The sequence below is a fragment of the Oncorhynchus tshawytscha genome, linkage group LG10 (assembly GCF_018296145.1).
Source record: "Oncorhynchus tshawytscha isolate Ot180627B linkage group LG10, Otsh_v2.0, whole genome shotgun sequence".
NCBI lineage: Eukaryota > Metazoa > Chordata > Actinopteri > Salmoniformes > Salmonidae > Oncorhynchus > Oncorhynchus tshawytscha.
Window position 1 is genome coordinate 11,535,766 of NC_056438.1, and position 25,135 is coordinate 11,560,900.

The 25,135-nt window shown below is 47.4% G+C and overlaps 1 protein-coding gene across 4 annotated transcripts in view; it reads right to left on the bottom strand.

Moving 5' to 3' along the window:
* The window catches only part of LOC112259727 (phosphatidylinositol-binding clathrin assembly protein), a 64,031-nt gene that overhangs the window by 28,795 nt on the left and 10,101 nt on the right, over nucleotides 1-25,135 (bottom strand). For all 4 annotated transcript variants that reach the window (XM_042328118.1, XM_042328120.1, XM_042328119.1 and 1 more), the window contains exon 2: nucleotides 8,945-9,087. In XM_042328118.1, the coding sequence (XP_042184052.1) occupies nucleotides 8,945-9,087 (143 nt within the window). The remainder of the gene's footprint in view (nucleotides 1-8,944; nucleotides 9,088-25,135) is intronic.

A 25,135-nucleotide genomic window follows, 5' to 3' on the forward strand; every position in this document is an offset into this window, starting at 1 on the left:
AGTGGTTAGAGTGTAGAGGCGGCAGGGTTAGAGCCTAGTGGTTAGAGCGTTCGACTTCTAAACGAAAGGTTGCAAGATCGAATCCCCGAGCTGACAAGGAAAAAAATCTGTCGTTCTGCCCCTGAACAGGCAGTTAACCCACTGTTCCTAGGCAGTCATTGAAAATAATAATTTGTTCTTAACTGACTTGCCTAGTAAAGTAAAGGTAAAATAAATAAAAAGTCAAGTAGTGAATTTCAAGCACAGATTCAACCACAAAGACAAGGGAGGTCTTTCCAATGCCTCGCAAAGGGCACCCATTGGTAGAACAAAAACCAAGCAGGGATTTCAACATGAGGCCAATGTTGACTTTATAAACAGGTAAGAGTTTAATGGCTGTGATATCAGAAAACAGAGGACAACATTGCACAATACTAAGCTAAATGACTGAGTGAAATAAAGGAAGTCTGTACAGAACAATAATGTTACAAAACACGCATCTTGTTTGTAACATGACACTTAATACTGCAATTTCCTTTATGTCCTGAATACAAAGTGTTACGTTTGGGGCAAATTCAACACAACACGTCACTGAGTACCACGCTTCATATTTTCAAACATGGTGTTGGCTGCATCAGACAACGACCAGGGAGTTTATTTTAGGATAAAGGGAAACAGAATACAGTTATAGCCACAGGCAAAATCCTAGAGGAAAACCTGGTTCAGTCGGCTTTCCAACAGACCTTAAAACACGAGGCCAAATCTACACAGGAGGTGCTTACCAAGACGACATTGAATGTTCCGGAGAAGCCTGATCACTTCAAATCAGCTTGAAAATCTATGGCATGTCTTGAAAAGGGCTGTCTAGCCATGATCAACTTGACAGAGATTTAAGAATATTTAAAAAAGAAAAAAATGGGCAAATATTGTACAATCCAGGTGGGCAAAGTTCTTAAGAGACGAGGTCAAAAAAGACTCAGCTGTAATCGCCGCCAAAATGTGCTTCTACAAACCATTGACTCAGGAGTGTGAATACTAATGTAAATTAGATATCTGTAGTTATTATGCAATACATTTGCTCACATTTCTAGAAACAATGTTTTCACTTTGCCATTATGGGGTAATGTGTGTAAGAAGCGTGAGAAAATAGATTTTTATCCATTTTCAATGCAGGCTGTGCCAACATGTGGGAAAATGCAATACTTTCTGAAGGCTCTGTTAGTTGTCCGAACGGACAAGTAAAAGAATTAATAAAAATATCAAACAATTACGCCGATCAGAACTGGATCAGAGAGGCCAACATTAGAATATTCAAAACCATTTTTATTTATGTACATTAAACAAGCCTACAGGTCAAAGTGTAGGTGAGATGCCTGTTGGCCACAGCCTCGCGCCCAATCAGATACCGACATGAGGCCCAATAAAATGTAGCCAAACTTTAAATGAGACTTAATTACATATAGGCATCACCCACCGTCAATATTTTGAAACAATTTAAACAAACTTAACTGTTTAAAACCTGGGCATTTTATGAAGCAAGTCTAACCTTGTTTCAAAGTAGCCTAGACAAAATACGACCACAGAAATTAAGGAATTATTTGATCAAATATGCCATAAACACAATATAGCAGCATTTCTCTCATGATCTAGTTGTTTCCACATCAGCTTTCTTTTACTGTCCAGCTGCCAAAGGCACAACCCTCGTCATATAAATAACCCTAGTTGATGACAACCCTCGTCATATAAATAACCCTCGTTGATGACAACCCTCGTCATATTAATAACCCTAGTTGATGCCAACCCTCGTCATATTAATAACCCTAGTTGATGCCAACCCTCGTCATATTAATAACCCTAGTTGATGCCAACCCTCGTCATATTAATACCCTAGTTGATGACAACCCTCGTCATATTAATAACCCTAGTTGATGCCAACCCTCGTCATATTAATAACCCTAGTTGATGCCAACCCTCGTCATATTAATACCCTAGTTGATGCCAACCCTCGTCATATTAATACGCCTAGTTGATGCCAACCCTCGTCATATTAATACGCCCTAGTTGATGCCAACCCTCGTCATATTAATACGCCCTAGTTGATGCCAACCCTCGTCATATTAATACGCCCTAGTTGATGCCAACCCTCGTCATATTAATACGCCCTAGTTGATGCCAACCCTCGTCATATTAATACGCCCTAGTTGATGCCAACCCTCGTCATATTAATACGCCCTAGTTGATGCCAACCCTCGTCATATTAATACGCCCTAGTTGATGCCAACCCTCGTCATATTAATACGCCCTAGTTGATGCCAACCCTCGTCATATTAATACGCCCTAGTTGATGCCAACCCTCGTCATATTAATACGCCTAGTTGATGCCAACCCTCGTCATATTAATACGCCTAGTTGATGCCAACCCTCGTCATATTAATACGCCTAGTTGATGCCAACCCTCGTCATATTAATAGCCCTAGTTGATGCCAACCCTCGTCATATTAATAACCCTAGTTAATGCCAACCCTCGTCATATTAATAGCCCTAGTTAATGCCAACCCTCGTCATATTAATAGCCCTAGTTAATGCCAACCCTCGTCATATTAATACGCCCTAGTTAATGCCAACCCTCGTCATATTAATAACCCTAGTTAATGCCAACCCTCGTCATATTAATAACCCTAGTTAATGACAACCCTCGTCATATTAATAACCCTAGTTAATGACAACCCTCGTCATATTAATAACCCTAGTTAATGACAACCCTCGTCATATTAATAACCCCAGTTAATGACAACCCTCGTCATATTAATAACCCCAGTTAATGACAACCCTCGTCATATTAATAACCCTAGTTGATGACAACTCTTGTCATATTAATAACCCTAGTTGATGACAACCCTCGTCATATTAATAACCCTAGTTAATGACAACCCTCGTCATATTAATAACCCTAGTTAATGACAACCCTCGTCATATTAATAACCCTAGTTAATGACAACCCTCATCATATTAATAACCCTAGTTAATGACAACCCTCGTCATATTAATAACCCTAGTTAATGACAACCTCGTCATATTAATAGCCCTAGTTAATGCCAACCCTCGTCATATTAATAGCCCTAGTTAATGCCAACCCTCGTCATATTAATACCCTAGTTAATGCCAACCCTCGTCATATTAATAACCCAGTTAATGACAACCCTCGTCATATTAATAACCCTAGTTAATGACAACCCTCGTCATATTAATAACCCTAGTTAATGACAACCCTCGTCATATTAATAACCCTAGTTAATGACAACCCTCGTCATATTAATAACCCTAGTTAATGATAACCCGTCATATTGAGCTTAGACAAGTAAAGCAATGTCCTACTTGTCAAAAGGACTAAAACATGTTTTATGTCAAGCCCTGGTGTGTGTGTGTGTATTCTGCTGGGCTGGGCCAGCCTGGAGCTCAGAGACTGGGTGTTTTAAGATAAGGGCACCTCATCATTCCTGTACAGCCCACCACACCTCGTGTCCACCCTGCCATTGAGTATGCAATATGCGTCTCTAGATTATGGTGCTTGGCGACCTCCACTAGTCAGTTTAAACCTACACTCCAACACATGATAACAGATTCTCAGAGCTCTCCTCTATCTCCCCTCTGACACAAGTCACAGTCAACGCTTTTCTACAGACTTTCTTTCCCCTCCCTCTGACACTCCCGCCTTCTCTTACCCTCTTGCTAGCTCTCAGCATCTCTCTCATCCATCTCTCCTTCACTTCCCCATCCTTCTCTCTCCTCTATTCTCTCCCCTCCAGGGTTATTAGTAGTTTTATTGACGACACAATCTTCTAGTAACGTCACTCAAGCAGATTGGCCCATTCTCTCTCTCTCCGTTGACTCACTCCCTCTCCCTCTCTTTTCATTTTCTCCCCCTCCATTCTCGCTCTCCTCCTCTAACTCTTTCTTCTAGTAACGTCAGATTGGTCCATTCAGTATCTGGGACAGCAGGGAGGTGACTCAGTGTTAGTATAGTTTAGAAACCGGGTGTTTACGGAAACTGGATGCTGACTGGTTGATAGCAGGGAGTTATAGAACCACAATCCCAGCATCCTCCGGGTAATGCCTGTTAAAAGACATGCTCCGGAACATTGGCGACCACTAACTGTTATTTAAACCGTCTGTTTTGGGCTTGATGTGTCAATGTGTAGTTCATACATGCATAATCCATGAGAAGAATTACGGCCTTGCCTCAATTAGCAACAAAACCCCTAGTTTGAAAGCAACTTTTTCTGGAATCTGCACCCCACTGTCTCCCCTTAATTTCCCCCCACGTGGGCCAACCCCCTAACAATTAGAGTTCAACCAATGAGCTTCATGTGAGTGACAGCTAGCAAGAGGCACGTCAAACACAAATAGCAGAGCGAGCAATGAGGTGGTGCACATACCTGCACACAATGAGACATAGAAAATCATTTTTGGGGGACCAATGTTAGCTTGCGAGCACTACTTTCAGAACTACTGGCTAAAAAGTAATCAGAAGTAGAGGAGAATCAAACAATTAACAAGTTCATTAGATTTATCAATACGCATCCAGTGTCTCACAGCCCAGACAGTCAATTTATAAACTTAATCTCCCCTGGAAAAATAGAATCTAGACAACATTTCCCCATGCTAGTAGGCTGGCAATGCTACTAGGCAAGCAATGCTACTTGGCTAGCAACTTCAGAATCTCAGAACTCACTCAATGTAATAACGTTTGAATGAAAACTTTTCTTAATACACGTCGGCAACCGTTTTACGAAAGCAATAAGGCCCTGAACCCGGGACACATCGAGAGTAACACCCTCCAAAGGGCCTTGGCTTCGCCTCGGGCATAACCCCTTAGTTGGGAGTTAGCACACAATAATCCCCAGGTTCTCGTGCCTTATTACTTAAATATAAACACACACATTCACTATGCCCCCTGTCTACATCTGAAAACCTCGCTATCTCAAGGTGGGAGACCGAACATGTGCTTAGCATAAGCATTCTTTCAGTGTCCTCGCTCCTCCCAGCCAGGTAGGGGTGGTACTGTCTCCAAGCTGGGCAATGGAGCGGTCTCCAAGCTGGGCAATGGAGCGGTCTCCAAGCTGGGCAATGGAGCGGTCTCCAAGCATATCCTCCTCCATCACTCCTATATCCTCCCCCGACCTTACTGTTGTGCCTTCCATAACTCCATCCCCATCTTTTGCCCTTGGGTGGGGGGATGGAAGCAGGCCCTCTCCCAGTCTACCCTCTCTAGAGTAACCTTGTTCAGGCTCAGTGCAGTATAGTACAGTCAGCAGCCAGACTTCCAGACTCCCAGGAGGGCGGCCCAGTAACCTGAGTAGCCACAGCCAGGATCAGAGCACCTGAGGGGAGGCTTGAGGCGCCGGGCTGGGTGGGTGCCCTGGCTCTCTCTCTCCTGCTCATTGTCTAAGGCTTCCTGTAATCTGGTTGTTTTGGTACACTGCGGCCTGCCTACACTCGCCACACACAGGAAACGACTGGACAAACACTCCGTATAACTGGGACTGCACACACACATACGACACGTGTACATACAGTTGAAGTCGGAAGTTGACATACACTTTAGCCAAATACATTAAAAAAAACTGTTTAATAATTCCTGACATGTAATGCCAGTAAAAATTCCACAGTTAGGTTTACCACTTTATTTTAAGAATGTGAAGTGTCAGAATAATAGTAGATAAATCATTCTATTTCAGCCTGTATTTCTTTCATCACACTCCCAGTGGGTCAGAAGTTTACATATACTCAATTAGTATTTGGTAGCATTGCCTTTAAACTGTTTAACTTGGTTCAAACATTCCGGGTAGCCTTCCACAAGCTTCCCACAATAAGTTGGGTGAATTTTGGCCCATTTCTACTGACAGAGCTGGTGTAACTGAGTCAGGTTTGTAGGCCTCATTGCTCACACACGCTTTTTCAGTTCTGCCCACAAATGTTCTATAGGATTGAGGTCAGGGCTTTGTGATGGCCACTCCAATAATTTGACTTTGTTGTCCTTAAGCCATGTTGCCACAACTTTGTAAGTATGCTTGGGGTCATTGTCCATTTGGAAGACCCTTTTGCAACCAAGCTTTGACTTCCTGACTGATGTCTTGAGATGTTGCTTCCATATATCTTCCTGATTTTCCTACCTCATGATGCAATCTATTTTGTGAAGTGCACCAGTCCCTCCTGCAGCAAAGCACCCCAACAACATGATGCTGCCACCACCATGCATCACGGTTGGGATGGTGTTCCTGGGCTTGCAAGCCTCCCCCTTTTTCCTCCAAACATAACGATGGTCATTATCGCCAAACAGTTCTATTTTTGTTTCATCAGACCAGAGGACATTTTTCCAAAAAGTACGATCTTTGTCCCCATGTTCAGTTGCAAACCGTAGTCTGGATTTGCACTTTTTTCACCAAAGTACATTCATCTCTAGGAGACAGAACGAGTCTCCTTCCTGAGCAGTATGACAGATGCGTGGTTCCATGGTGTTTTTACTTACGTACTATTTTTTGTACAGATGAACGTGGTACCTTCAGGAATTTGGAAATTGCTCCCAAGGATGAACCAGACTTGTGGAGGTCTACAATATTTTTCTGAAGTCTTGGCTGATTTCTTTTGATTTTCCCATGATGTCAAGCAAAGAGGCACTGAGTTTGAAGGTAGGCCTTGAAATACATCCACAGGTACACCTCCAATTGACTCAAATAATGTCAATTAGCCTATCAGAAGCTTCTATAGCCATGACATAATTTTCTGGAATTTTCCAAGCTGTTTAAAGGCACAGTCAACTTAGTGTATGTAAACTTCTGACCCACTGGAATTGTGATACAGTGAATTATAAGTGAAATAATCTGTCTGTTAACAATTGTTGGAAATATTCCTTGTGTCATGCACAAAGTAAATGTCCTAACCGACTTGCAAAAACTATAGTGTGTTAACAAGAAATGTGTGGAGTGGTTGAAAAACGAGTTAATGACTCCAACCTAAGTGTATGTAAACTAGTTTTAATGACTCCAACCTAAGTGTATGTAAACTAGTTTTAATGACTCCAACCTAAGTGTATGTAAACTAGTTTTAATGACTCCAACCTAAGTGATGTAAACTAGTTTTAATGACTCCAACCTAAGTGTATGTAAACTAGTTTTAATGACTCCAACCTAAGTGATGTAAACTAGTTTTAATGACTCCAACCTAAGTGTATGTAAACTAGTTTTAATGACTCCAACCTAAGTGTATGTAAACTAGTTTTAATGACTCCAACCTAAGTGTATGTAAACTAGTTTTAATGACTCCAACCTAAGTGTATGTAAACTAGTTTTAATGACTCCAACCTAAGTGTATGTAAATGACTCCAAGTTAATGACTGACCAACCTAAGTGTATGTAAACTAGTTTTAATGACTCCAACCTAAGTGTATGTAAACTAGTTTTAATGACTCCAACCTAAGTGTATGTAAACTAGTTTTAATGACTCCAACCTAAGTGATGTAAACTAGTTTTAATGACTCCAACCTAAGTGATGTAAACTAGTTTTAATGACTCCAACCTAAGTGTTTGTAAACTAGTTTTAATGACTCCAACCTAAGTGTATGTAAACTAGTTTTAATGATGCCAACCTAAGTGTATGTAAACTAGTTTTAATGACTCCAACCTAAGTGTATGTAAACTAGTTTTAATGACTCCAACCTAAGTGTTTGTAAACTAGTTTTAATGACTCCAACCTAAGTGTATGTACACTAGTTTTAATGACTCCAACCTAAGTGTATGTAAACTAGTTTTAATGACTCCAACCTAAGTGTATGTACACTAGTTTTAATGACTCCAACCTAAGTGTATGTAAACTTCCGACTTCAACTGTACATGTCCATGTACAACAGGAAAACACCGTTGATCTAGAACGATAGACTATTACATTCTGCATAACAATGTCGTCTCCTAAGGAACTGTTTCTTGGCAGAGCTGAAGAGAGAAAAGTATAGGTGAAGATCGGATAGGGTATTGATACAGAGAGACAGCGAGGATGAGAGAGTGCAGGGGAGAGAGAGAAGCGAAAGAAAAGAGAAAGAGAGACAAGAGGGGAAGAGAGGGGAGAGGAGAAAAATAAGATATAGAAGAGAGGAGAAAGAGAGGGAAGAGATGAGAAGAGGGAAGAAAAAAGACAAAAAGACAAAGAGAGAAAGAGAGCGAGCTCCCTCTCACGAGGAAGGGAGAAGGAGCGATAGAAAAGCTTGGCAGGTGTATAGGATAAACCCTGGGTGAAGAATTAACGGAGTATTGATACTGGTTGGTTGGACTAAAACTAAACTCGACAACACAGTGCTGCCAACCGATCCAAATCAAGACCAACACTATGGAATGGAGACTGGGATAAAGCTCTCCCTCATTCTCCCTAGTTCATTCCTTTGATCTCTCCCCCCTCTCTCTCCCTCTCCCTCTTTTAGTCCCCCCTCTCCTGCTCCATCTTCCTCCCTCTCCCTCTCCCTGTTACCCCTCTCTCTTTCTCTGGCCAGAGGACGTCTTAGAATCAACATCGTAAGAGAAAAAGAAAGCTACAAGAATGGTTGGTTACATCATCCTCGTGTGGAAATGTGCCTCTTGCTAAACTAAGGTGACAAGGTCCGGTGGCCTTTGATCATCGAGTTGAAACAGTCAAAGTAGCTGTGGTAATCATCATCAGTACAGTGGTTGTCCTCCCCTCTTGTCAAATAGAACATTACCAGGAACACATTTCAAGAGCTCAACGCAGGCCTAGACTGAATTTAACATGGAGGCAGCTCCCTGAGAACACTATGGAAGGCATTTGGGAGTCCGTGTGTGTGTGTTCGTGAGTCCGTGTCCGTGAGTCCGTGTGTGTGTGTTCGTGAGTCCGTGTCCGGGAGTCCGTGTGTGTTTGTTCGTGAGTCCGTGTCCGTGAGTCCATGTGTGTTTTCACTTACCTCATTGCCATACATCATAAGGTGGTGTGTAGCGATCAGAGCTTTGAAGACCACCACCCAGCTGCTATTGGCTGTCCTCTCAAATAGTGTGTCAGCCAGCTGGGGGACCGACACGTTCATCTCACTGGTGCAGTGGATCAGGTCTGGAGGAGACAGAGTTAGAGCGAGTGAGACAGAGTTAGAGAGACAGACAGGACAGACGTGGTGAGATCAGGGCCTGTATAGATGGGGAAATCAAAGACAAGGAACGCACTCTCAGGTACACACTCACAGTGGTGTGACAGTGGAACTGCATGCAAGTTTAAAATGAAGGACAAACAGGGTCATTTCAGGAAGAGGAACACACACAACACACACACACATGGGGCTGCGAGTCCAGAGACAAACACACAGTCTAGACTCGAGTGTCGACCTCCAGTCTAGACGAGTACTAACTGTGCTACAGGTGGTGAAACTGACTCTGGATGACAACATGATGATGTTTGTTTCCAACATTCGAGCGGTTTTCCTTTCCTTGCTGTGATACTAATGAGTAGCACCATACTGGTTTGGTCCCAGGCCTATAAAAACATCATCCTGTTCCACATCTGCTGTTCTATTCAGACAATTCTATTGACATTATGTTTATACATTCACGGCCACTAGGGCTGTCCGACTAAAAAAAACACATATTGGTCAACCAAGAGCCATCTGTCATTTTTAAAAACATGTATTTTTCCATAGATAGTTGATTAAAAGACATGGAGACATCCTATATTCACTGAGCTTGTCTGATACTTTAAGCACACTGTTTGATTCAATAATTGAGACAAATGATTAGAGGGAGTCTGACCAGCAATTGATTTGATTGTGCCGGGATCAGACAACCAGTGACCGTGGGACAAGCACCCACCTTCTCTCTCCTTCCTGATGTAGTGACCAGGGTTCATTTCTCCTCCCTGATGTAGTGACCAGGGTTCATCTCTCCTCCCTGATGTAGTGACCAGGGTTCATCTCTCCTCCCTGATGTAGTGACCAGGGTTCATCTCTCCTCCCTGATGTAGTGACCAGGGTTCATCTCTCCTCCATGATGTAGTGACCAGGGTTCATCTCTCCTCCCTGATGTAGTGACCAGGGTTCATCTCTCCTCCATGATGTAGTGACCAGGGTTCATCTGTCCTCCCTGATGTAGTGACCAGGGTTCATCTCTCCTCCCTGATATAGTGACCAGGGTTCATCTCTGTCTCTCTCCTCCCTGATGTAGTGACCAGGGTTCATCTCTGTCTCTCTCCTCCATGATGTAGTGACCAGGGTTCATCTGTCCTCCCTGATGTAGTGACCAGGGTTCATCTCTCCTCCATGATGTAGTGACCAGGGTTCATCTATCCTCCCTGATGTAGTGACCAGGGTTCATATCTCCTCCATGATGTAGTGACCAGGGTTCATCTGTCCTCCCTGATGTAGTGACCAGGGTTCATCTCTCCTCCCTGATGTAGTGACCAGGGTTCATCTGTCCTCCCTGATGTAGTGACCAGGGTTCATCTGTCCTCCCTGATGTAGTGACCAGGGTTCATCTGTCCTCCCTGATGTAGTGACCAGGGTTCATCTGTCCTCCCTGATGTAGTGACCAGGGTTCATCTGTCCTCCCTGATGTAGTGACCAGGGTTCATCTCTGTCTCTCTCCTCCCTGATATAGTAACCAGGGTTCATCTCCTCCCTGATGTAGTGACCAGGGTTCATCTGTCCTCCCTGATGTAGTGACCAGGGTTCATCTGTCCTCCCTGATGTAGTGACCAGGGTTCATCTCTCCTCCCTGATGTAGTGACCAGGGTTCATCTCTCCTCCATGATGTAGTGACCAGGGTTCACCTCTCCTCCATGATGTAGTGACCAGGGTTCATCTCTATCTCTCTCCTCCCTGATGTAGTGACCAGGGTTCATCTCTGTCTCTCTCCTCCCTGATGTAGTGACCAGGGTTCATCTCTCCTCCCTGATATAGTGACCAGGGTTCATCTCTGTCTCTATCCTCCCTGATGTAGTGACCAGGGTTCATCTCTCCTCCCTGATGTAGTGACCAGGGTTCATCTCTCCTTCCTGATGTAGTGACCAGGGTTCATCTGTCCTCCCTGATGTAGTGACCAGGGTTCATCTCTCCTCCCTGATGTAGTGACCAGGGTTCATCTCTCCTCCCTGATGTAGTGACCAGGGTTCATCTCTCCTCCCTGATGTAGTGACCAGGGTTCATCTCTCCTCCCTGATGTAGTGACCAGGGTTCATCTCTCCTCCCTGATGTAGTGACCAGGGTTCATCTCTCCTCCCTGATGTAGTGACCAGGGTTCATCTCTCCTCCCTGATGTAGTGACCAGGGTTCATCTCTCCTCCCTGATATAGTGACCAGGGTTCATCTCTGTCTCTATCCTCCATGATGTAGTGACCAGGGTTCATTTCTCCTCCCTGATGTAGTGACCAGGGTTCATCTCTCCTCCCTGATGTAGTGACCAGGGTTCATCTCTCCTCCCTGATGTAGTGACCAGGGTTCATCTGTCCTCCCTGATGTAGTGACCAGGGTTCATCTCTCCTCCCTGATGTAGTGACCAGGGTTCATCTCCTCCCTGATGTAGTGACCAGGGTTCATCTCTGTCTATCTCCTCAATGATGTAGTGACCAGGGTTCATCTCTGTCTCTCTCCTCCCTGATGTAGTGACCAGGGTTCACCTCTCCTTCCTGATGTAGTGACCAGGGTTCATCTCTCCTCCCTGATGTAGTGACCAGGGTTCATCTCTGTCTCTCTCCTCCCTGATGTAGTGACCAGGGTTCATCTCTCCTCCCTGATGTAGTGACCAGGGTTCATCTCTCCTCCCTGATGTAGTGACCAGGGTTCATCTCTCCTCCCTGATGTAGTGACCAGGGTTCATCTGTCCTCCCTGATGTAGTGACCAGGGTTCATCTCTCCTCCCTGATGTAGTGACCAGGGTTCATCTCTGTCTCTCTCCTCCCTGATGTAGTGACCAGGGTTCATCTCTCCTCCATGATGTAGTGACCAGGGTTCATCTCTCCTTCCTGATGTAGTGACCAGGGTTCATCTCTCCTCCCTGATGTAGTGACCAGGGTTCATCTCTGTCTCTCTCCTCCCTGATGTAGTGACCAGGGTTCATCTGTCTCTCTCCTCCCTGATGTAGTGACCAGGGTTCACCTCTCCTCCCTGATGTAGTGACCAGGGTTCATCTCCTCCCTGATATAGTAACCAGGGTTCATCTCCTCCCTGATGTAGTGACCAGGGTTCACCTCTCCTCCCTGATATAGTGACCAGGGTTCATCTCCTCCCTGATATAGTGACCAGGGTTCATCTATGTCTCTCTCCTCCCTGATGTAGTGACCAGGATTCATCTCCTCCCTGATGTAGTGACCAGGGTTCATCTCTGTCTCTATCCTCCCTGATGTAGTGACCAGGGTTCATCTCTGTCTCTCTCCTCCCTGATGTAGTGACCAGGGTTCATCTCTGTCTCTCTCCTCCCTGATGTAGTGACCAGGGTTCATCTCTGTCTCTCTCCTCCCTGATGTAGTGACCAGGGTTCATCTCTTCTCCCTGATGTAGTGACCAGGGTTAATCTCTGTCTCTCTCCTCCCTGATGTAGTGACCAGGGTTCACCTCTCCTTCCTGATGTAGTGACCAGGGTTCATCTCTCCTCCCTGATGTAGTGACCAGGGTTCATCTCTGTCTATCTCCTCCCTGATGTAGTGACCAGGGTTCATCTCTGTCTCTCTCCTCCCTGATGTAGTGACCAGGGTTCATCTCGGTCTCTCTCCTCCCTGATGTAGTGACCAGGGATCATCTCTCCTTCCTGATGTAGTGACCAGTGTTCATCTCTCCTCCCTGATGTAGTGACCAGGGTTCATCTCTCCTCCCTGATGTAGTGACCAGGGTTCATCTCTCCTCCCTGATGTAGTGACCAGGGTTCATCTCTCCTCCATGATGTAGTGACCAGGGTTCATCTCTCCTCCCTGATGTAGTGACCAGGGTTCATCTCTCCTCCCTGATGTAGTGACCAGGGTTCATCTGTCCTCCCTGATGTAGTGACCAGGGTTCATCTCTGTCTCTATCCTCCCTGATGTAGTGACCAGGGTTAATCTCTCCTCCATGATGTAGTAACCAGGGTTCATCTATCCTTCCTGATGTAGTGACCAGGGTTCATCTCTCCTCCCTGATGTAGTGACCAGGGTTCATTTCTCCTCCCTGATGTAGTGACCAGGGTTCATCTCTGTCTCTCTCCTCCCTGATGTAGTGACCAGGGTTCATCTCCTCCCTGATGTAGTGACCAGGGTTCATCTCTGTCTATCTCCTCAATGATGTAGTGACCAGGGTTCATCTCTGTCTCTCTCCTCCCTGATGTAGTGACCAGGGTTCACCTCTCCTTCCTGATGTAGTGACCAGGGTTCATCTCTCCTCCCTGATGTAGTGACCAGGGTTCATCTATGTCTCTCTCCTCCCTGATGTAGTGACCAGGGTTCATCTCCTCCCTGATGTAGTGACCAGGGTTCATCTCTGTCTCTATCCTCCCTGATGTAGTGACCAGGGTTCATCTCTGTCTCTCTGCTCCCTGATGTAGTGACCAGGGTTCATCTCTGTCTCTCTCCTCCCTGATGTAGTGACCAGGGTTCATCTCTGTCTCTCTCCTCCCTGATGTAGTGACCAGGGTTCATCTCTCCTCCCTGATGTAGTGACCAGGGTTAATCTCTGTCTCTCTCCTCCCTGATGTAGTGACCAGGGTTCATCTCTCCTCCCTGATGTAGTGACCAGGGTTCATCTCTGTCTCTCTCCTCCCTGATGTAGTGACCAGGGTTCACCTCTCCTTCCTGATGTAGTGACCAGGGTTCATCTCTGTCTCTCTCCTCCCTGATGTAGTGACCAGGGTTCATCTCTGTCTCTCTCCTCCTGATGTAGTGACCAGGGTTCATCTCTGTCTCTCTCCTCCCTGATGTAGTGACCAGGGTTCATCTCTCCTCCCTGATGTAGTGACCAGGGTTCATCTCTCCTCCCTGATGTAGTGACCAGGGTTCATCTCTGTCCCTCTCCTCCCTGATGTAGTGACCAGGGTTCACCTCTCCTTCCTGATGTAGTGACCAGGGTTCATCTCTCCTCCCTGATGTAGTGACCAGGGTTCATCTCTGTCTCTCTCCTCCCTGATGTAGTGACCAGGGTTCATCTCTCCTCCCTGATGTAGTGACCAGGGTTCATCTCTGTCCCTCTCCTCCCTGATGTAGTGACCAGGGTTCACCTCTCCTTCCTGATGTAGTGACCAGGGTTCATCTCTCCTCCCTGATGTAGTGACCAGGGTTCATCTCTGTCTCTCTCTCCCTGATGTAGTGACCAGGGTTCATCTCCTCCCTGATGTAGTGACCAGGGTTCATCTCCTCCCTGATATAGTAACCAGGGTTCATCTCCTCCCTGATGTAGTGACCAGGGTTCACCTCTCCTCCCTGATATAGTGACCAGGGTTCATCTCCTCCCTGATATAGTGACCAGGGTTCATCTATGTCTCTCTCCTCCCTGATGTAGTGACCAGGGTTCATATCCTCCCTGATGTAGTGACCAGGGTTCATCTCTGTCTCTATCCTCCCTGATGTAGTGACCAGGGTTCATCTCTGTCTCTCTCCTCCCTGATGTAGTGACCAGGGTTCATCTCTGTCTCTCTCCTCCCTGATGTAGTGACCAGGGTTCATCTCTGTCTCTCTCCTCCCTGATGTAGTGACCAGGGTTCACCTCTCCTTCCTGATGTAGTGACCAGGGTTCATCTCTCCTCCCTGATGTAGTGACCAGGGTTCATCTCTGTCTATCTCCTCCCTGATGTAGTGACCAGGGTTCATCTCTGTCTCTCTCCTCCCTGATGTAGTGACCAGGGTTCATCTCTGTCTCTCTCCTCCCTGATGTAGTGACCAGGGTTCATCTCTCCTCCCTGATGTAGTGACCAGGGTTCATCTCTCCTCCCTGATGTAGTGACCAGGGTTCATCTCTCCTCCATGATGTAGTGACCAGGGTTCATCTCTCCTCCCTGATGTAGTGACCAGGGTTCATCTCTCCTCCCTGATGTAGTGACCAGGGTTCATCTCTCCTCCCTGATGTAGTGACCAGGGTTCATCTCTCCTCCCTGATGTAGTGACCAGGGTTCATCTCTCCTCCCTGATGTAGTGACCAGGGTTCATCTCTGTCTCTCTCCTCCCTGATGTAGTGACCAGGGTTCATCTCTCCTCCCTGATGTAGTGACCAGGGTTCATCTATCCTCCCTGATGTAGTGACCAGGGTTCATCTCTCCTCCCTGATGTAGTGACCAGGGTTCATCTCCTCCCTGATGTAGTGACCAGGGTTCATCTCTGTCTCTCTCCTCCCTGATGTAGTGACCAGGGTTCATCTCCTCCCTGATGTAGTGACCAGGGTTCATCTCTGTCTATCTCCTCAATGATGTAGTGACCAGGGTTCATCTCTGTCTCTCTCCTCCCTGATGTAGTGACCAGGGTTCACCTCTCCTTCCTGATGTAGTGACCAGGGTTCATCTCTCCTCCCTGATGTAGTGACCAGGGTTCATCTATGTCTCTCTCCTCCCTGATGTAGTGACCAGGGTTCATCTCCTCCCTGATGTAGTGACCAGGGTTCATCTCTGTCTCTATCCTCCCTGATGTAGTGACCAGGGTTCATCTCTGTCTCTCTGCTCCCTGATGTAGTGACCAGGGTTCATCTCTGTCTCTCTCCTCCCTGATGTAGTGACCAGGGTTCATCTCTGTCTCTCTCCTCCCTGATGTAGTGACCAGGGTTCATCTCTCCTCCCTGATGTAGTGACCAGGGTTAATCTCTGTCTCTCTCCTCCCTGATGTAGTGACCAGGGTTCATCTCTCCTCCCTGATGTAGTGACCAGGGTTCATCTCTGTCTCTCTCCTCCCTGATGTAGTGACCAGGGTTCACCTCTCCTTCCTGATGTAGTGACCAGGGTTCATCTCTGTCTCTCTCCTCCCTGATGTAGTGACCAGGGTTCATCTCTGTCTCTCTCCTCCCTGATGTAGTGACCAGGGTTCATCTCTGTCTCTCTCCTCCCTGATGTAGTGACCAGGGTTCATCTCTCCTCCCTGATGTAGTGACCAGGGTTCATCTCTCCTCCCTGATGTAGTGACCAGGGTTCATCTCTGTCCCTCTCCTCCCTGATGTAGTGACCAGGGTTCACCTCTCCTTCCTGATGTAGTGACCAGGGTTCATCTCTCCTCCCTGATGTAGTGACCAGGGTTCATCTCTGTCTCTCTCCTCCCTGATGTAGTGACCAGGGTTCATCTCTCCTCCCTGATGTAGTGACCAGGGTTCATCTCTGTCCCTCTCCTCCCTGATGTAGTGACCAGGGTTCACCTCTCCTCCCTGATGTAGTGACCAGGGTTCATCTCTCCTCCCTGATGTAGTGACCAGGGTTCATCTCCTCCCTGATGTAGTGACCAGGGTTCATCTCCTCCCTGATGTAGTGACCAGGGTTCATCTCCTCCCTGATGTAGTGACCAGGGTTCATCTCCTCCCTGATGTAGTGACCAGGGTTCATCTCCTCCCTGATGTAGTGACCAGGGTTCATCTCTGTCTCCCTCCTCCCTGATGTAGTGACCAGGGTTCATCTCCTCCCTGATGTAGTGACCAGGGTTCATCTCTGTCTATCTCCTCAATGATGTAGTGACCAGGGTTCATCTCTGTCTCTCTCCTCCCTGATGTAGTGACCAGGGTTCACCTCTCCTTCCTGATGTAGTGACCAGGGTTCATCTCTCCTCCCTGATGTAGTGACCAGGGTTCATCTATGTCTCTCTCCTCCCTGATGTAGTGACCAGGGTTCATCTCCTCCCTGATGTAGTGACCAGGGTTCATCTCTGTCTCTATCCTCCCTGATGTAGTGACCAGGGTTCATCTCTGTCTCTCTGCTCCCTGATGTAGTGACCAGGGTTCATCTCTGTCTCTCTCCTCCCTGATGTAGTGACCAGGGTTCATCTCTGTCTCTGTCCTCCCTGATGTAGTGACCAGGGTTCATCTCTGTCTCTATCCTCCCTGATGTAGTGACCAGGGTTCATCTCTCCTCCCTGATGTAGTGACCAGGGTTCATCTCTCCTTCCTGATGTAGTGACGAGGGTTCATCTCTCCTTCCTGATGTAGTGACCAGGGTTCATCTCTCCTTCCTGATGTAGTGACCAGGGTTCATCTCTCCTTCCTGATGTAGTGACCAGGGTTCATCTCTGTCTCTCTCCTCCCTGATGTAGTGACCAGGGTTCATCTCTCCTCCCTGATGTAGTGACCAGGGTTCATCTCTGTCCCTCTCCTCCCTGATGTAGTGACCAGGGTTCACCTCTCCTTCCTGATGTAGTGACCAGGGTTCATCTCTCCTCCCTGATGTAGTGACCAGGGTTCATCTCTGTCTCTCTCCTCCCTGATGTAGTGACCAGGGTTCATCTCCTCCCTGATGTAGTGACCAGGGTTCATCTATCCTCCCTGATGTAGTGACCAGGGTTCATCTCTCCTCCCTGATGTAGTGACCAGGGTTCATCTCCTCCCTGATGTAGTGACCAGGGTTCATCTCTGTCTCTCTCCTCCCTGATGTAGTGACCAGGGTTCATCTCCTCCCTGATGTAGTGACCAGGGTTCATCTCTGTCTATCTCCTCAATGATGTAGTGACCAGGGTTCATCTCTGTCTCTCTCCTCCCTGATGTAGTGACCAGGGTTCACCTCTCCTTCCTGATGTAGTGACCAGGGTTCATCTCTCCTCCCTGATGTAGTGACCAGGGTTCATCTATGTCTCTCTCCTCCCTGATGTAGTGACCAGGGTTCATCTCCTCCCTGATGTAGTGACCAGGGTTCATCTCTGTCTCTATCCTCCCTGATGTAGTGACCAGGGTTCATCTCTGTCTCTCTGCTCCCTGATGTAGTGACCAGGGTTCATCTCTGTCTCTCTCCTCCCTGATGTAGTGACCAGGGTTCATCTCTGTCTCTCTCCTCCCTGATGTAGTGACCAGGGTTCATCTCTCCTCCCTGATGTAGTGACCAGGGTTAATCTCTGTCTCTCTCCTCCCTGATGTAGTGACCAGGGTTCATCTCTCCTCCCTGATGTAGTGACCAGGGTTCATCTCTGTCTCTCTCCTCCCTGATGTAGTGACCAGGGTTCACCTCTCCTTCCTGATGTAGTGACCAGGGTTCATCTCTGTCTCTCTCCTCCCTGATGTAGTGACCAGGGTTCATCTCTGTCTCTCTCCTCCCTGATGTAGTGACCAGGGTTCATCTCTGTCTCTCTCCTCCCTGATGTAGTGACCAGGGTTCATCTCTCCTCCCTGATGTAGTGACCAGGGTTCATCTCTCCTCCCTGATGTAGTGACCAGGGTTCATCTCTGTCCCTCTCCTCCCTGATGTAGTGACCAGGGTTCACCTCTCCTTCCTGATGTAGTGACCAGGGTTCATCTCTCCTCCCTGATGTAGTGACCAGGGTTCATCTCTGTCTCTCTCCTCCCTGATGTAGTGACCAGGGTTCATCTCTCCTCCCTGATGTAGTGACCAGGGTTCATGTCTGTCTCTCTCCTCCCTGATGTAGTGACCAGGGTTCACCTCTCCTTTCCTGATATAGTGACCAGGGTTCACCTCTCCTTTCCTGATATAGTGACCAGGGTTCATCTCCTCCCTGATGTAGTGACCAGGGTTCACCTATCCTCCCTGATGTAGTGACCAGGGTTCACCTCTCCTCCCTGATGTAGTGACCAGGGTTCACCTCTCCTCCCTGATGTAGTGACCAGGGTTCACCTCTCCTCCCTGATGTAGTGACCAGGGTTCACCTCTCATTTCCTGATGTAGTGACCAGGGTTCATCTCTCCTCCCTGATGTAGTGACCAGGGTTCACCTCTCCTCCCTGATGTAGTGACCAGGGTTCATCTCTCCTTTCCTGATGTAGTGACCAGGGTTCATCTCTCCTCCCTGATGTAGTGACCAGGGTTCATCTCTCCTCCCTGATATAGTGACCAGGGTTCACCTCTCCTCCCTGATGTAGTGACCAGGGTTCATCTCCTCCCTGATATAGTAACCAGGGTTCATATCCTCCCTGATGTAGTGACCAGGGTTCACCTCTCCTCCCTGATATAGTGACCAGGGTTCATCTCCTCCCTGATATAGTGACCAGGGTTCATCTATGTCTCTCTCCTCCCTGATGTAGTGACCAGGGTTCATCTCCTCCCTGATGTAGTGACCAGGGTTCATCTCTGTCTCTATCCTCCCTGATGTAGTGACCAGGGTTCATCTCTGTCTCTCTCCTCCCTGATGTAGTGACCAGGGTTCATCTCTGTCTCTCTCCTCCCTGATGTAGTGACCAGGGTTCATCTCTCCTCCCTGATGTAGTGACCAGGGTTCATCTCTGTCCCTCTCCTCCCTGATGTAGTGACCAGGGTTCACCTCTCCTTCCTGATGTAGTGACCAGGGTTCATCTCTCCTCCCTGATGTAGTGACCAGGGTTCATCTCTGTCTCTCTCCTCCCTGATGTAGTGACCAGGGTTCATCTCTGTCTCTCTCCTCCCTGATATAGTGACCAGGGTTCATCTCTCCTCCCTGATGTAGTGACCAGGGTTCATCTCCTCCCTGATGTAGTGACCAGGGTTCATCTCTGTCTATCTCCTCAATGATGTAGTGACCAGGGTTAATCTCTGTCTCTCTCCTCCCTGATGTAGTGACCAGGGTTCACCTCTCCTTCCTGATGTAGTGACCAGGGTTCATCTCTCCTCCCTGATGTAGTGACCAGGGTTCATCTCTGTCTCTCTCCTCCCTGATATAGTGACCAGGGTTCATCTCTCCTCCCTGATGTAGTGACCAGGGTTCATCTCTCCTCCCTGATGTAGTGACCATGGTTCATCTCTCCTCCCTGATGTAGTGACCAGGGTTCATCTCTGTCTCTCTCCTCCCTGATGTAGTGACCAGGGTTCATCTCTCCTCCATGATGTAGTGACCAGAGTTCATCTCTCCTCCCTGATATAGTGAACAGGGTTCATCTGTCCTCCCTGATGTAGTGACCAGGGTTCATCTCTGTCTCTCTCCTCCATGATGTAGTGACCAGGGTTCATCTCTGTCTCTCTCCTCCCTGATGTAGTGACCAGGGTTCATCTCTGTCTCTCTCCTCCCTGATGTAGTGACCAGGGTTCATCTGTCCTCCCTGATGTAGTGACCAGGGTTCACCTCTCCTCCCTGATGTAGTGACCAGGGTTCATCTCCTCCCTGATATAGTAACCAGGGTTCATCTCCTCCCTGATGTAGTGACCAGGGTTCACCTCTCCTCCCTGATATAGTGACCAGGGTTCATCTCCTCCCTGATATAGTGACCAGGGTTCATCTATGTCTCTCTCCTCCCTGATGTAGTGACCAGGGTTCATCTCCTCCCTGATGTAGTGACCAGGGTTCATCTCTGTCTCTCTCCTCCCTGATGTAGTGACCAGGGTTCATCTCTGTCTCTCTCCTCCCTGATGTAGTGACCAGGGTTCATCTCTGTCTCTCTCCTCCCTGATGTAGTGACCAGGGTTCATCTCTCCTCCCTGATGTAGTGACCAGGGTTAATCTCTGTCTCTCTCCTCCCTGATGTAGTGACCAGGGTTCATCTCTCCTCCCTGATGTAGTGACCAGGGTTCATCTCTGTCTCTCTCCTCCCTGATGTAGTGACCAGGGTTCATCTCCTCCCTGATGTAGTGACCAGGGTTCATCTATCCTTCCTGATGTAGTGACCAGGGTTCATCTCTCCTTTCCTGATGTAGTGACCAGGGTACATCTCTCCTTTCCTGATGTAGTGACCAGGGTTCACCTCTCCTCCCTGATGTAGTGACCAGGGTTCATCTCTCCTTTCCTGATGTAGTGACCAGGGTTCATCTCTCCTTTCCTGATGTAGTGACCAGGGTTCATCTCTCCTTTCCTGATGTAGTGACCAGGGTTCATCTGTCCTCCCTGATGTAGTGACCAGGGTTCATCTGTCCTCCCTGATGTAGTGACCAGGGTTCATCTGTCCTCCCTGATGTAGTGACCAGGGTTCATCTCTGTCTCTCTCCTCCCTGATATAGTAACCAGGGTTCATCTCCTTCCTGATGTAGTGACCAGGGTTCATCTCCTCCCTGATGTAGTGACCAGGGTTCATGTCCTCCCTGATGTAGTGACCAGGGTTCATCTCCTCCCTGATGTAGTGACCAGGGTTCATCTCCTCCCTGATGTAGTGACCAGGGTTAATCTCCTCCCTGATATAGTGACCAGGGTTCATCTCCTCCCTGATGTAGTGACCAGGGTTCATCTCCTCCCTGATGTAGTGACCAGGGTTCATCTCCTCCCTGATGTAGTGACCAGGGTTCATTTCCTCCCTGATATAGTGACCAGGGTTCATCTCCTCCCTGATATAGTGACCAGGGTTAATCTCCTCCCTTATGTAGTGACCAGGGTTAATCTCCTCCCTGATATAGTGACCAGGGTTCATCTCCTCCATGATGTAGTGACCAGGGTTCATCTCCTCCCTGATGTAGTGACCAGGGTTCATCTCCTCCCTGATGTAGTGACCAGGGTTCATCTCTCCTTCCTGATGTAGTGACCAGGGTTCATCTCTCCTTCCTGATGTAGTGACCAGGGTTCATCTCTCCTTCCTGATGTAGTGACCAGGGTTCATCTCTGTCTCTCTCCTCCCTGATGTAGTGACCAGGGTTCATCTCCTTCCTGATGTAGTGACCAGGGTTCATCTCCTCCCTGATATAGTGACCAGGGTTCATCTCCTTCCTGATGTAGTGACCAGGGTTCATCTCCTCCCTGATGTAGTGACCAGGGTTCATCTGTCCTCCCTGATGTAGTGACCAGGGTTCATCTCCTTCCTGATGTAGTGACCAGGGTTCATCTCCTCCCTGATGTAGTGACCAGGGTTCATCTCTGTCTCTCTCCTCCCTGATGTAGTAACCAGGGTTCATCTCCTTCCTGATGTAGTGACCAGGGTTTATCTGTCCTCCTGATGTAGTGACCAGGGTTCATCTCTCCTCCCTGATGTAGTGACCAGGGTTCATCTCCTCCCTGATGTAGTGACCAGGGTTCATCTCCTCCCTGATGTAGTGACCAGGGTTCATCTCCTCCCTGATGTAGTGACCAGGGTTCATCTCTCCTCCCTGATGTAGTGACCAGGGTTCATCTATCCGTATTGCTGAAGCTGCAACATATTTACAGCCATTTCTGAACTGAAAAGTTCTGTTACCGAAATCCCTAATTTGAACAGGGAAAAACACTCCCTGTTCCCCTGCTCTCTCTAAGTGACACATGTTTGCATCGCATTGACAAAGAACTCTCGGGTCGACCGACAGCCTAACGACCAAATAATGGACCAGTTGCCTAAATAGGGTCAGTCCTAACCAAACCCATTAGTACTTGTCCACCACAACAAGTGAATGTGGATTTTTAGAATTGTATTCTACCCCCTGCCGTCTCCTACCCCTCGCTCTCCTAAATCCCTACTTCTTTTGTTCAACAAAACGGGTACCCAACTTCACACACCCACCTGGGTAACTTTGGAAACACCAATTCATCCGTCCGTAGCATCTGTCTCATTAACATGGTTATTGGACAATGGGGCCAGGCTACATTAGGATTTCAGTGTAGGGTTTCAGGGTGATATGAAGATGAATATTTAAGCAATAAGGCCCGAGGGGGTGTGGTATAACAGCCATTATAAACTGGGTGATCCGAGCACTGAATGCTGATTGGCTGACAGCTGTGGTATATCAGACCGTATACTACAGGTATGACAAAAAATGTTTTTTTACTGGTTCCCAGTTCATAATAAGGCACTGGGGGGTTGTGGTGTATGGCCAATACACCACGACTAAGGGCTGTATCCAGGCTGTAATCCGCGTTGTGCCATGCTTAAGAACAGCCCTTAGTTGTGGTATATTGGCCATATATGTGTTATAACACGGCTTTCAGCCAATCAGCATTCAGGTCTGGATTCGTAATAGAACATGGGACCACTCTTTCCCAGAGCAGGTTTCTGTTTACACGCTGCAGAGACAGACATGTTTAACAAAACCAATTTCAGATCTGTACACCCCCTCTCAGTCTCACCCTGTCGTCCCAGTCTCTCCCCACCTGTGTGTGTGTGTGTGTGTGTGTGTGTGTGTGTGTGTGGGTGGGGGGGCTGTGTGTGTCTGCTGTAATGTAGTGGATATGTGCTGACTTAATCAAAGGGAGTGGAAACACATTTGGATGCCCTTGATCACAGTCAGTTGTCTTAAACGGAGACAGAGAGGGGAGAGAGGGGGAGACAGAATAGAGAGATACAGAGAGACGGGGAGAGAGAAGACACAGAAGAGACAGACACAGAAGAGACAGAGACAGAAGAGAGAGAGACAGAATAGAGAGAGACAGAATAGAGAGAGACAGAATAGAGAGAGACAGAATAGAGAGAGACAGAATAGAGAGAGACAGAATAGAGAGAGACAGAATAGAGAGAGACAGAATAGAGAGAGACAGAATAGAGAGAGACAGAATAGATAGAGACAGAATAGAGAGAGAGACAGAATAGAGAGGGACAGAATAGAGAGGGACGGGGAGAGACAGAATAGATAGAGACAGAATAGATAGAATAGATAGAGACAGAATAGATAGAGACAGAATAGATAGAGACAGAATAGATAGAGACAGAATAGAGAGAGACAGAATAGAGAGAGACAGAATAGAGAGAGACAGAATAGAGAGAGACAGAATAGAGAGAGACAGAATAGAGAGAGACAGAATAGAGAGAGACAGAATAGAGAGAGACAGAATAGAGAGAGACAGAATAGAGAGAGACAGAATAGAGAGAGACAGAATAGATAGAGAGACAGAATAGATAGAGACAGAATAGATAGAGACAGAATAGATAGAGACAGAATAGATAGAGACAGAATAGATAGAGACAGAATAGATAGAGACAGAATAGATAGAGACAGAATAGATAGAGACAGAATAGATAGAGACAGAATAGATAGAGAGACAGAATAGAGAGGGACAGAATAGAGAGGGACAGAATAGAGAGAGACAGAATAGAGAGACAGAATAGAGAGGGACAGAATAGAGAGAGACAGAATAGAGAGAGACAGAATAGAGAGGGACAGAATAGAGAGGGACAGAATAGAGAGGGACAGAATAGAGAGGGACAGAATAGAGAGGGACGGGGAGAGACAGAATAGAGAGACAGAATAGAGAGGGACAGAATAGAGAGGGACGGGGAGAGACAGAATAGAGACAGAGGGACGGGGAGAGACAGAAGAGAGAGACAGAGGGACGGGGAAAGACAGAGGGAGAACTGCAGTGTGAGGAGAGGCTGGCTCCATCTGGGGAGTGGTGGTGGTGGATCCCATCTTATCCAACCTGCAATCTGCAGAAACCCTGACCACGCAGGGTGGAACAATTCCTCTCTTCACCCTCTCCTCCCTTCTTCTCTTCCCCGTCTTACTGGCCATCAGCCATGTTTGAGAGTGGCTGTGAAAACCCACACACCAGCTAGACTTAGTGTGTGGCTCCCTATACACAATGGTAATGTGTAACACTCCTAATATCATGGTACAATTCTGGGAGATTTTACAAAGATATTTTAGAACACGGAGGGATTCCAGAACTCCAGAGACATTCTAGAACACCAGAGAGATTCAGTGAGAGATGGACAATGAACGATAAAAAAGGCATGAGCAGTGATCTCATCTGTCCTTCTCAGAGTTGACAGACAGCTGCTCTGTGTTCTAATGTGTGTGTTCCAATGCACACAGAACCATTGTTCCATTCAGCAGGGCTGGCATGACCTTTGCCCTCTGGGTTGCACTGGTCAGTCCCCGTAATGAGGAGCTCCTGGTACCGGCCTGAGCTTAGGGCTCTTACCTCATCAACCAACACACACACACACACACACACAGCTAGGAGAGGGATGGGACTGTGGCGGGGTGAGAGAGACCAAGCAAACAACAACTGGACAGGAAGAATAGTTAGGCCTCTCAATGGACATGAAGTCAGTGAAGTGAGTCTCCAGTAGGAATCGTTCCTGTATAATGTACACGCCCAGTCAATCCAGAAGACGAGGCCCGTTTAATGAGAGATGCAGCCCTGGAGATAACTGAGATAACTGCACACTGTAGGTCACAGCCACAACGTAGCTGGTCTGACCTAGAGGGAGAGAGGGAGGGGGAACAGAGAGCTGC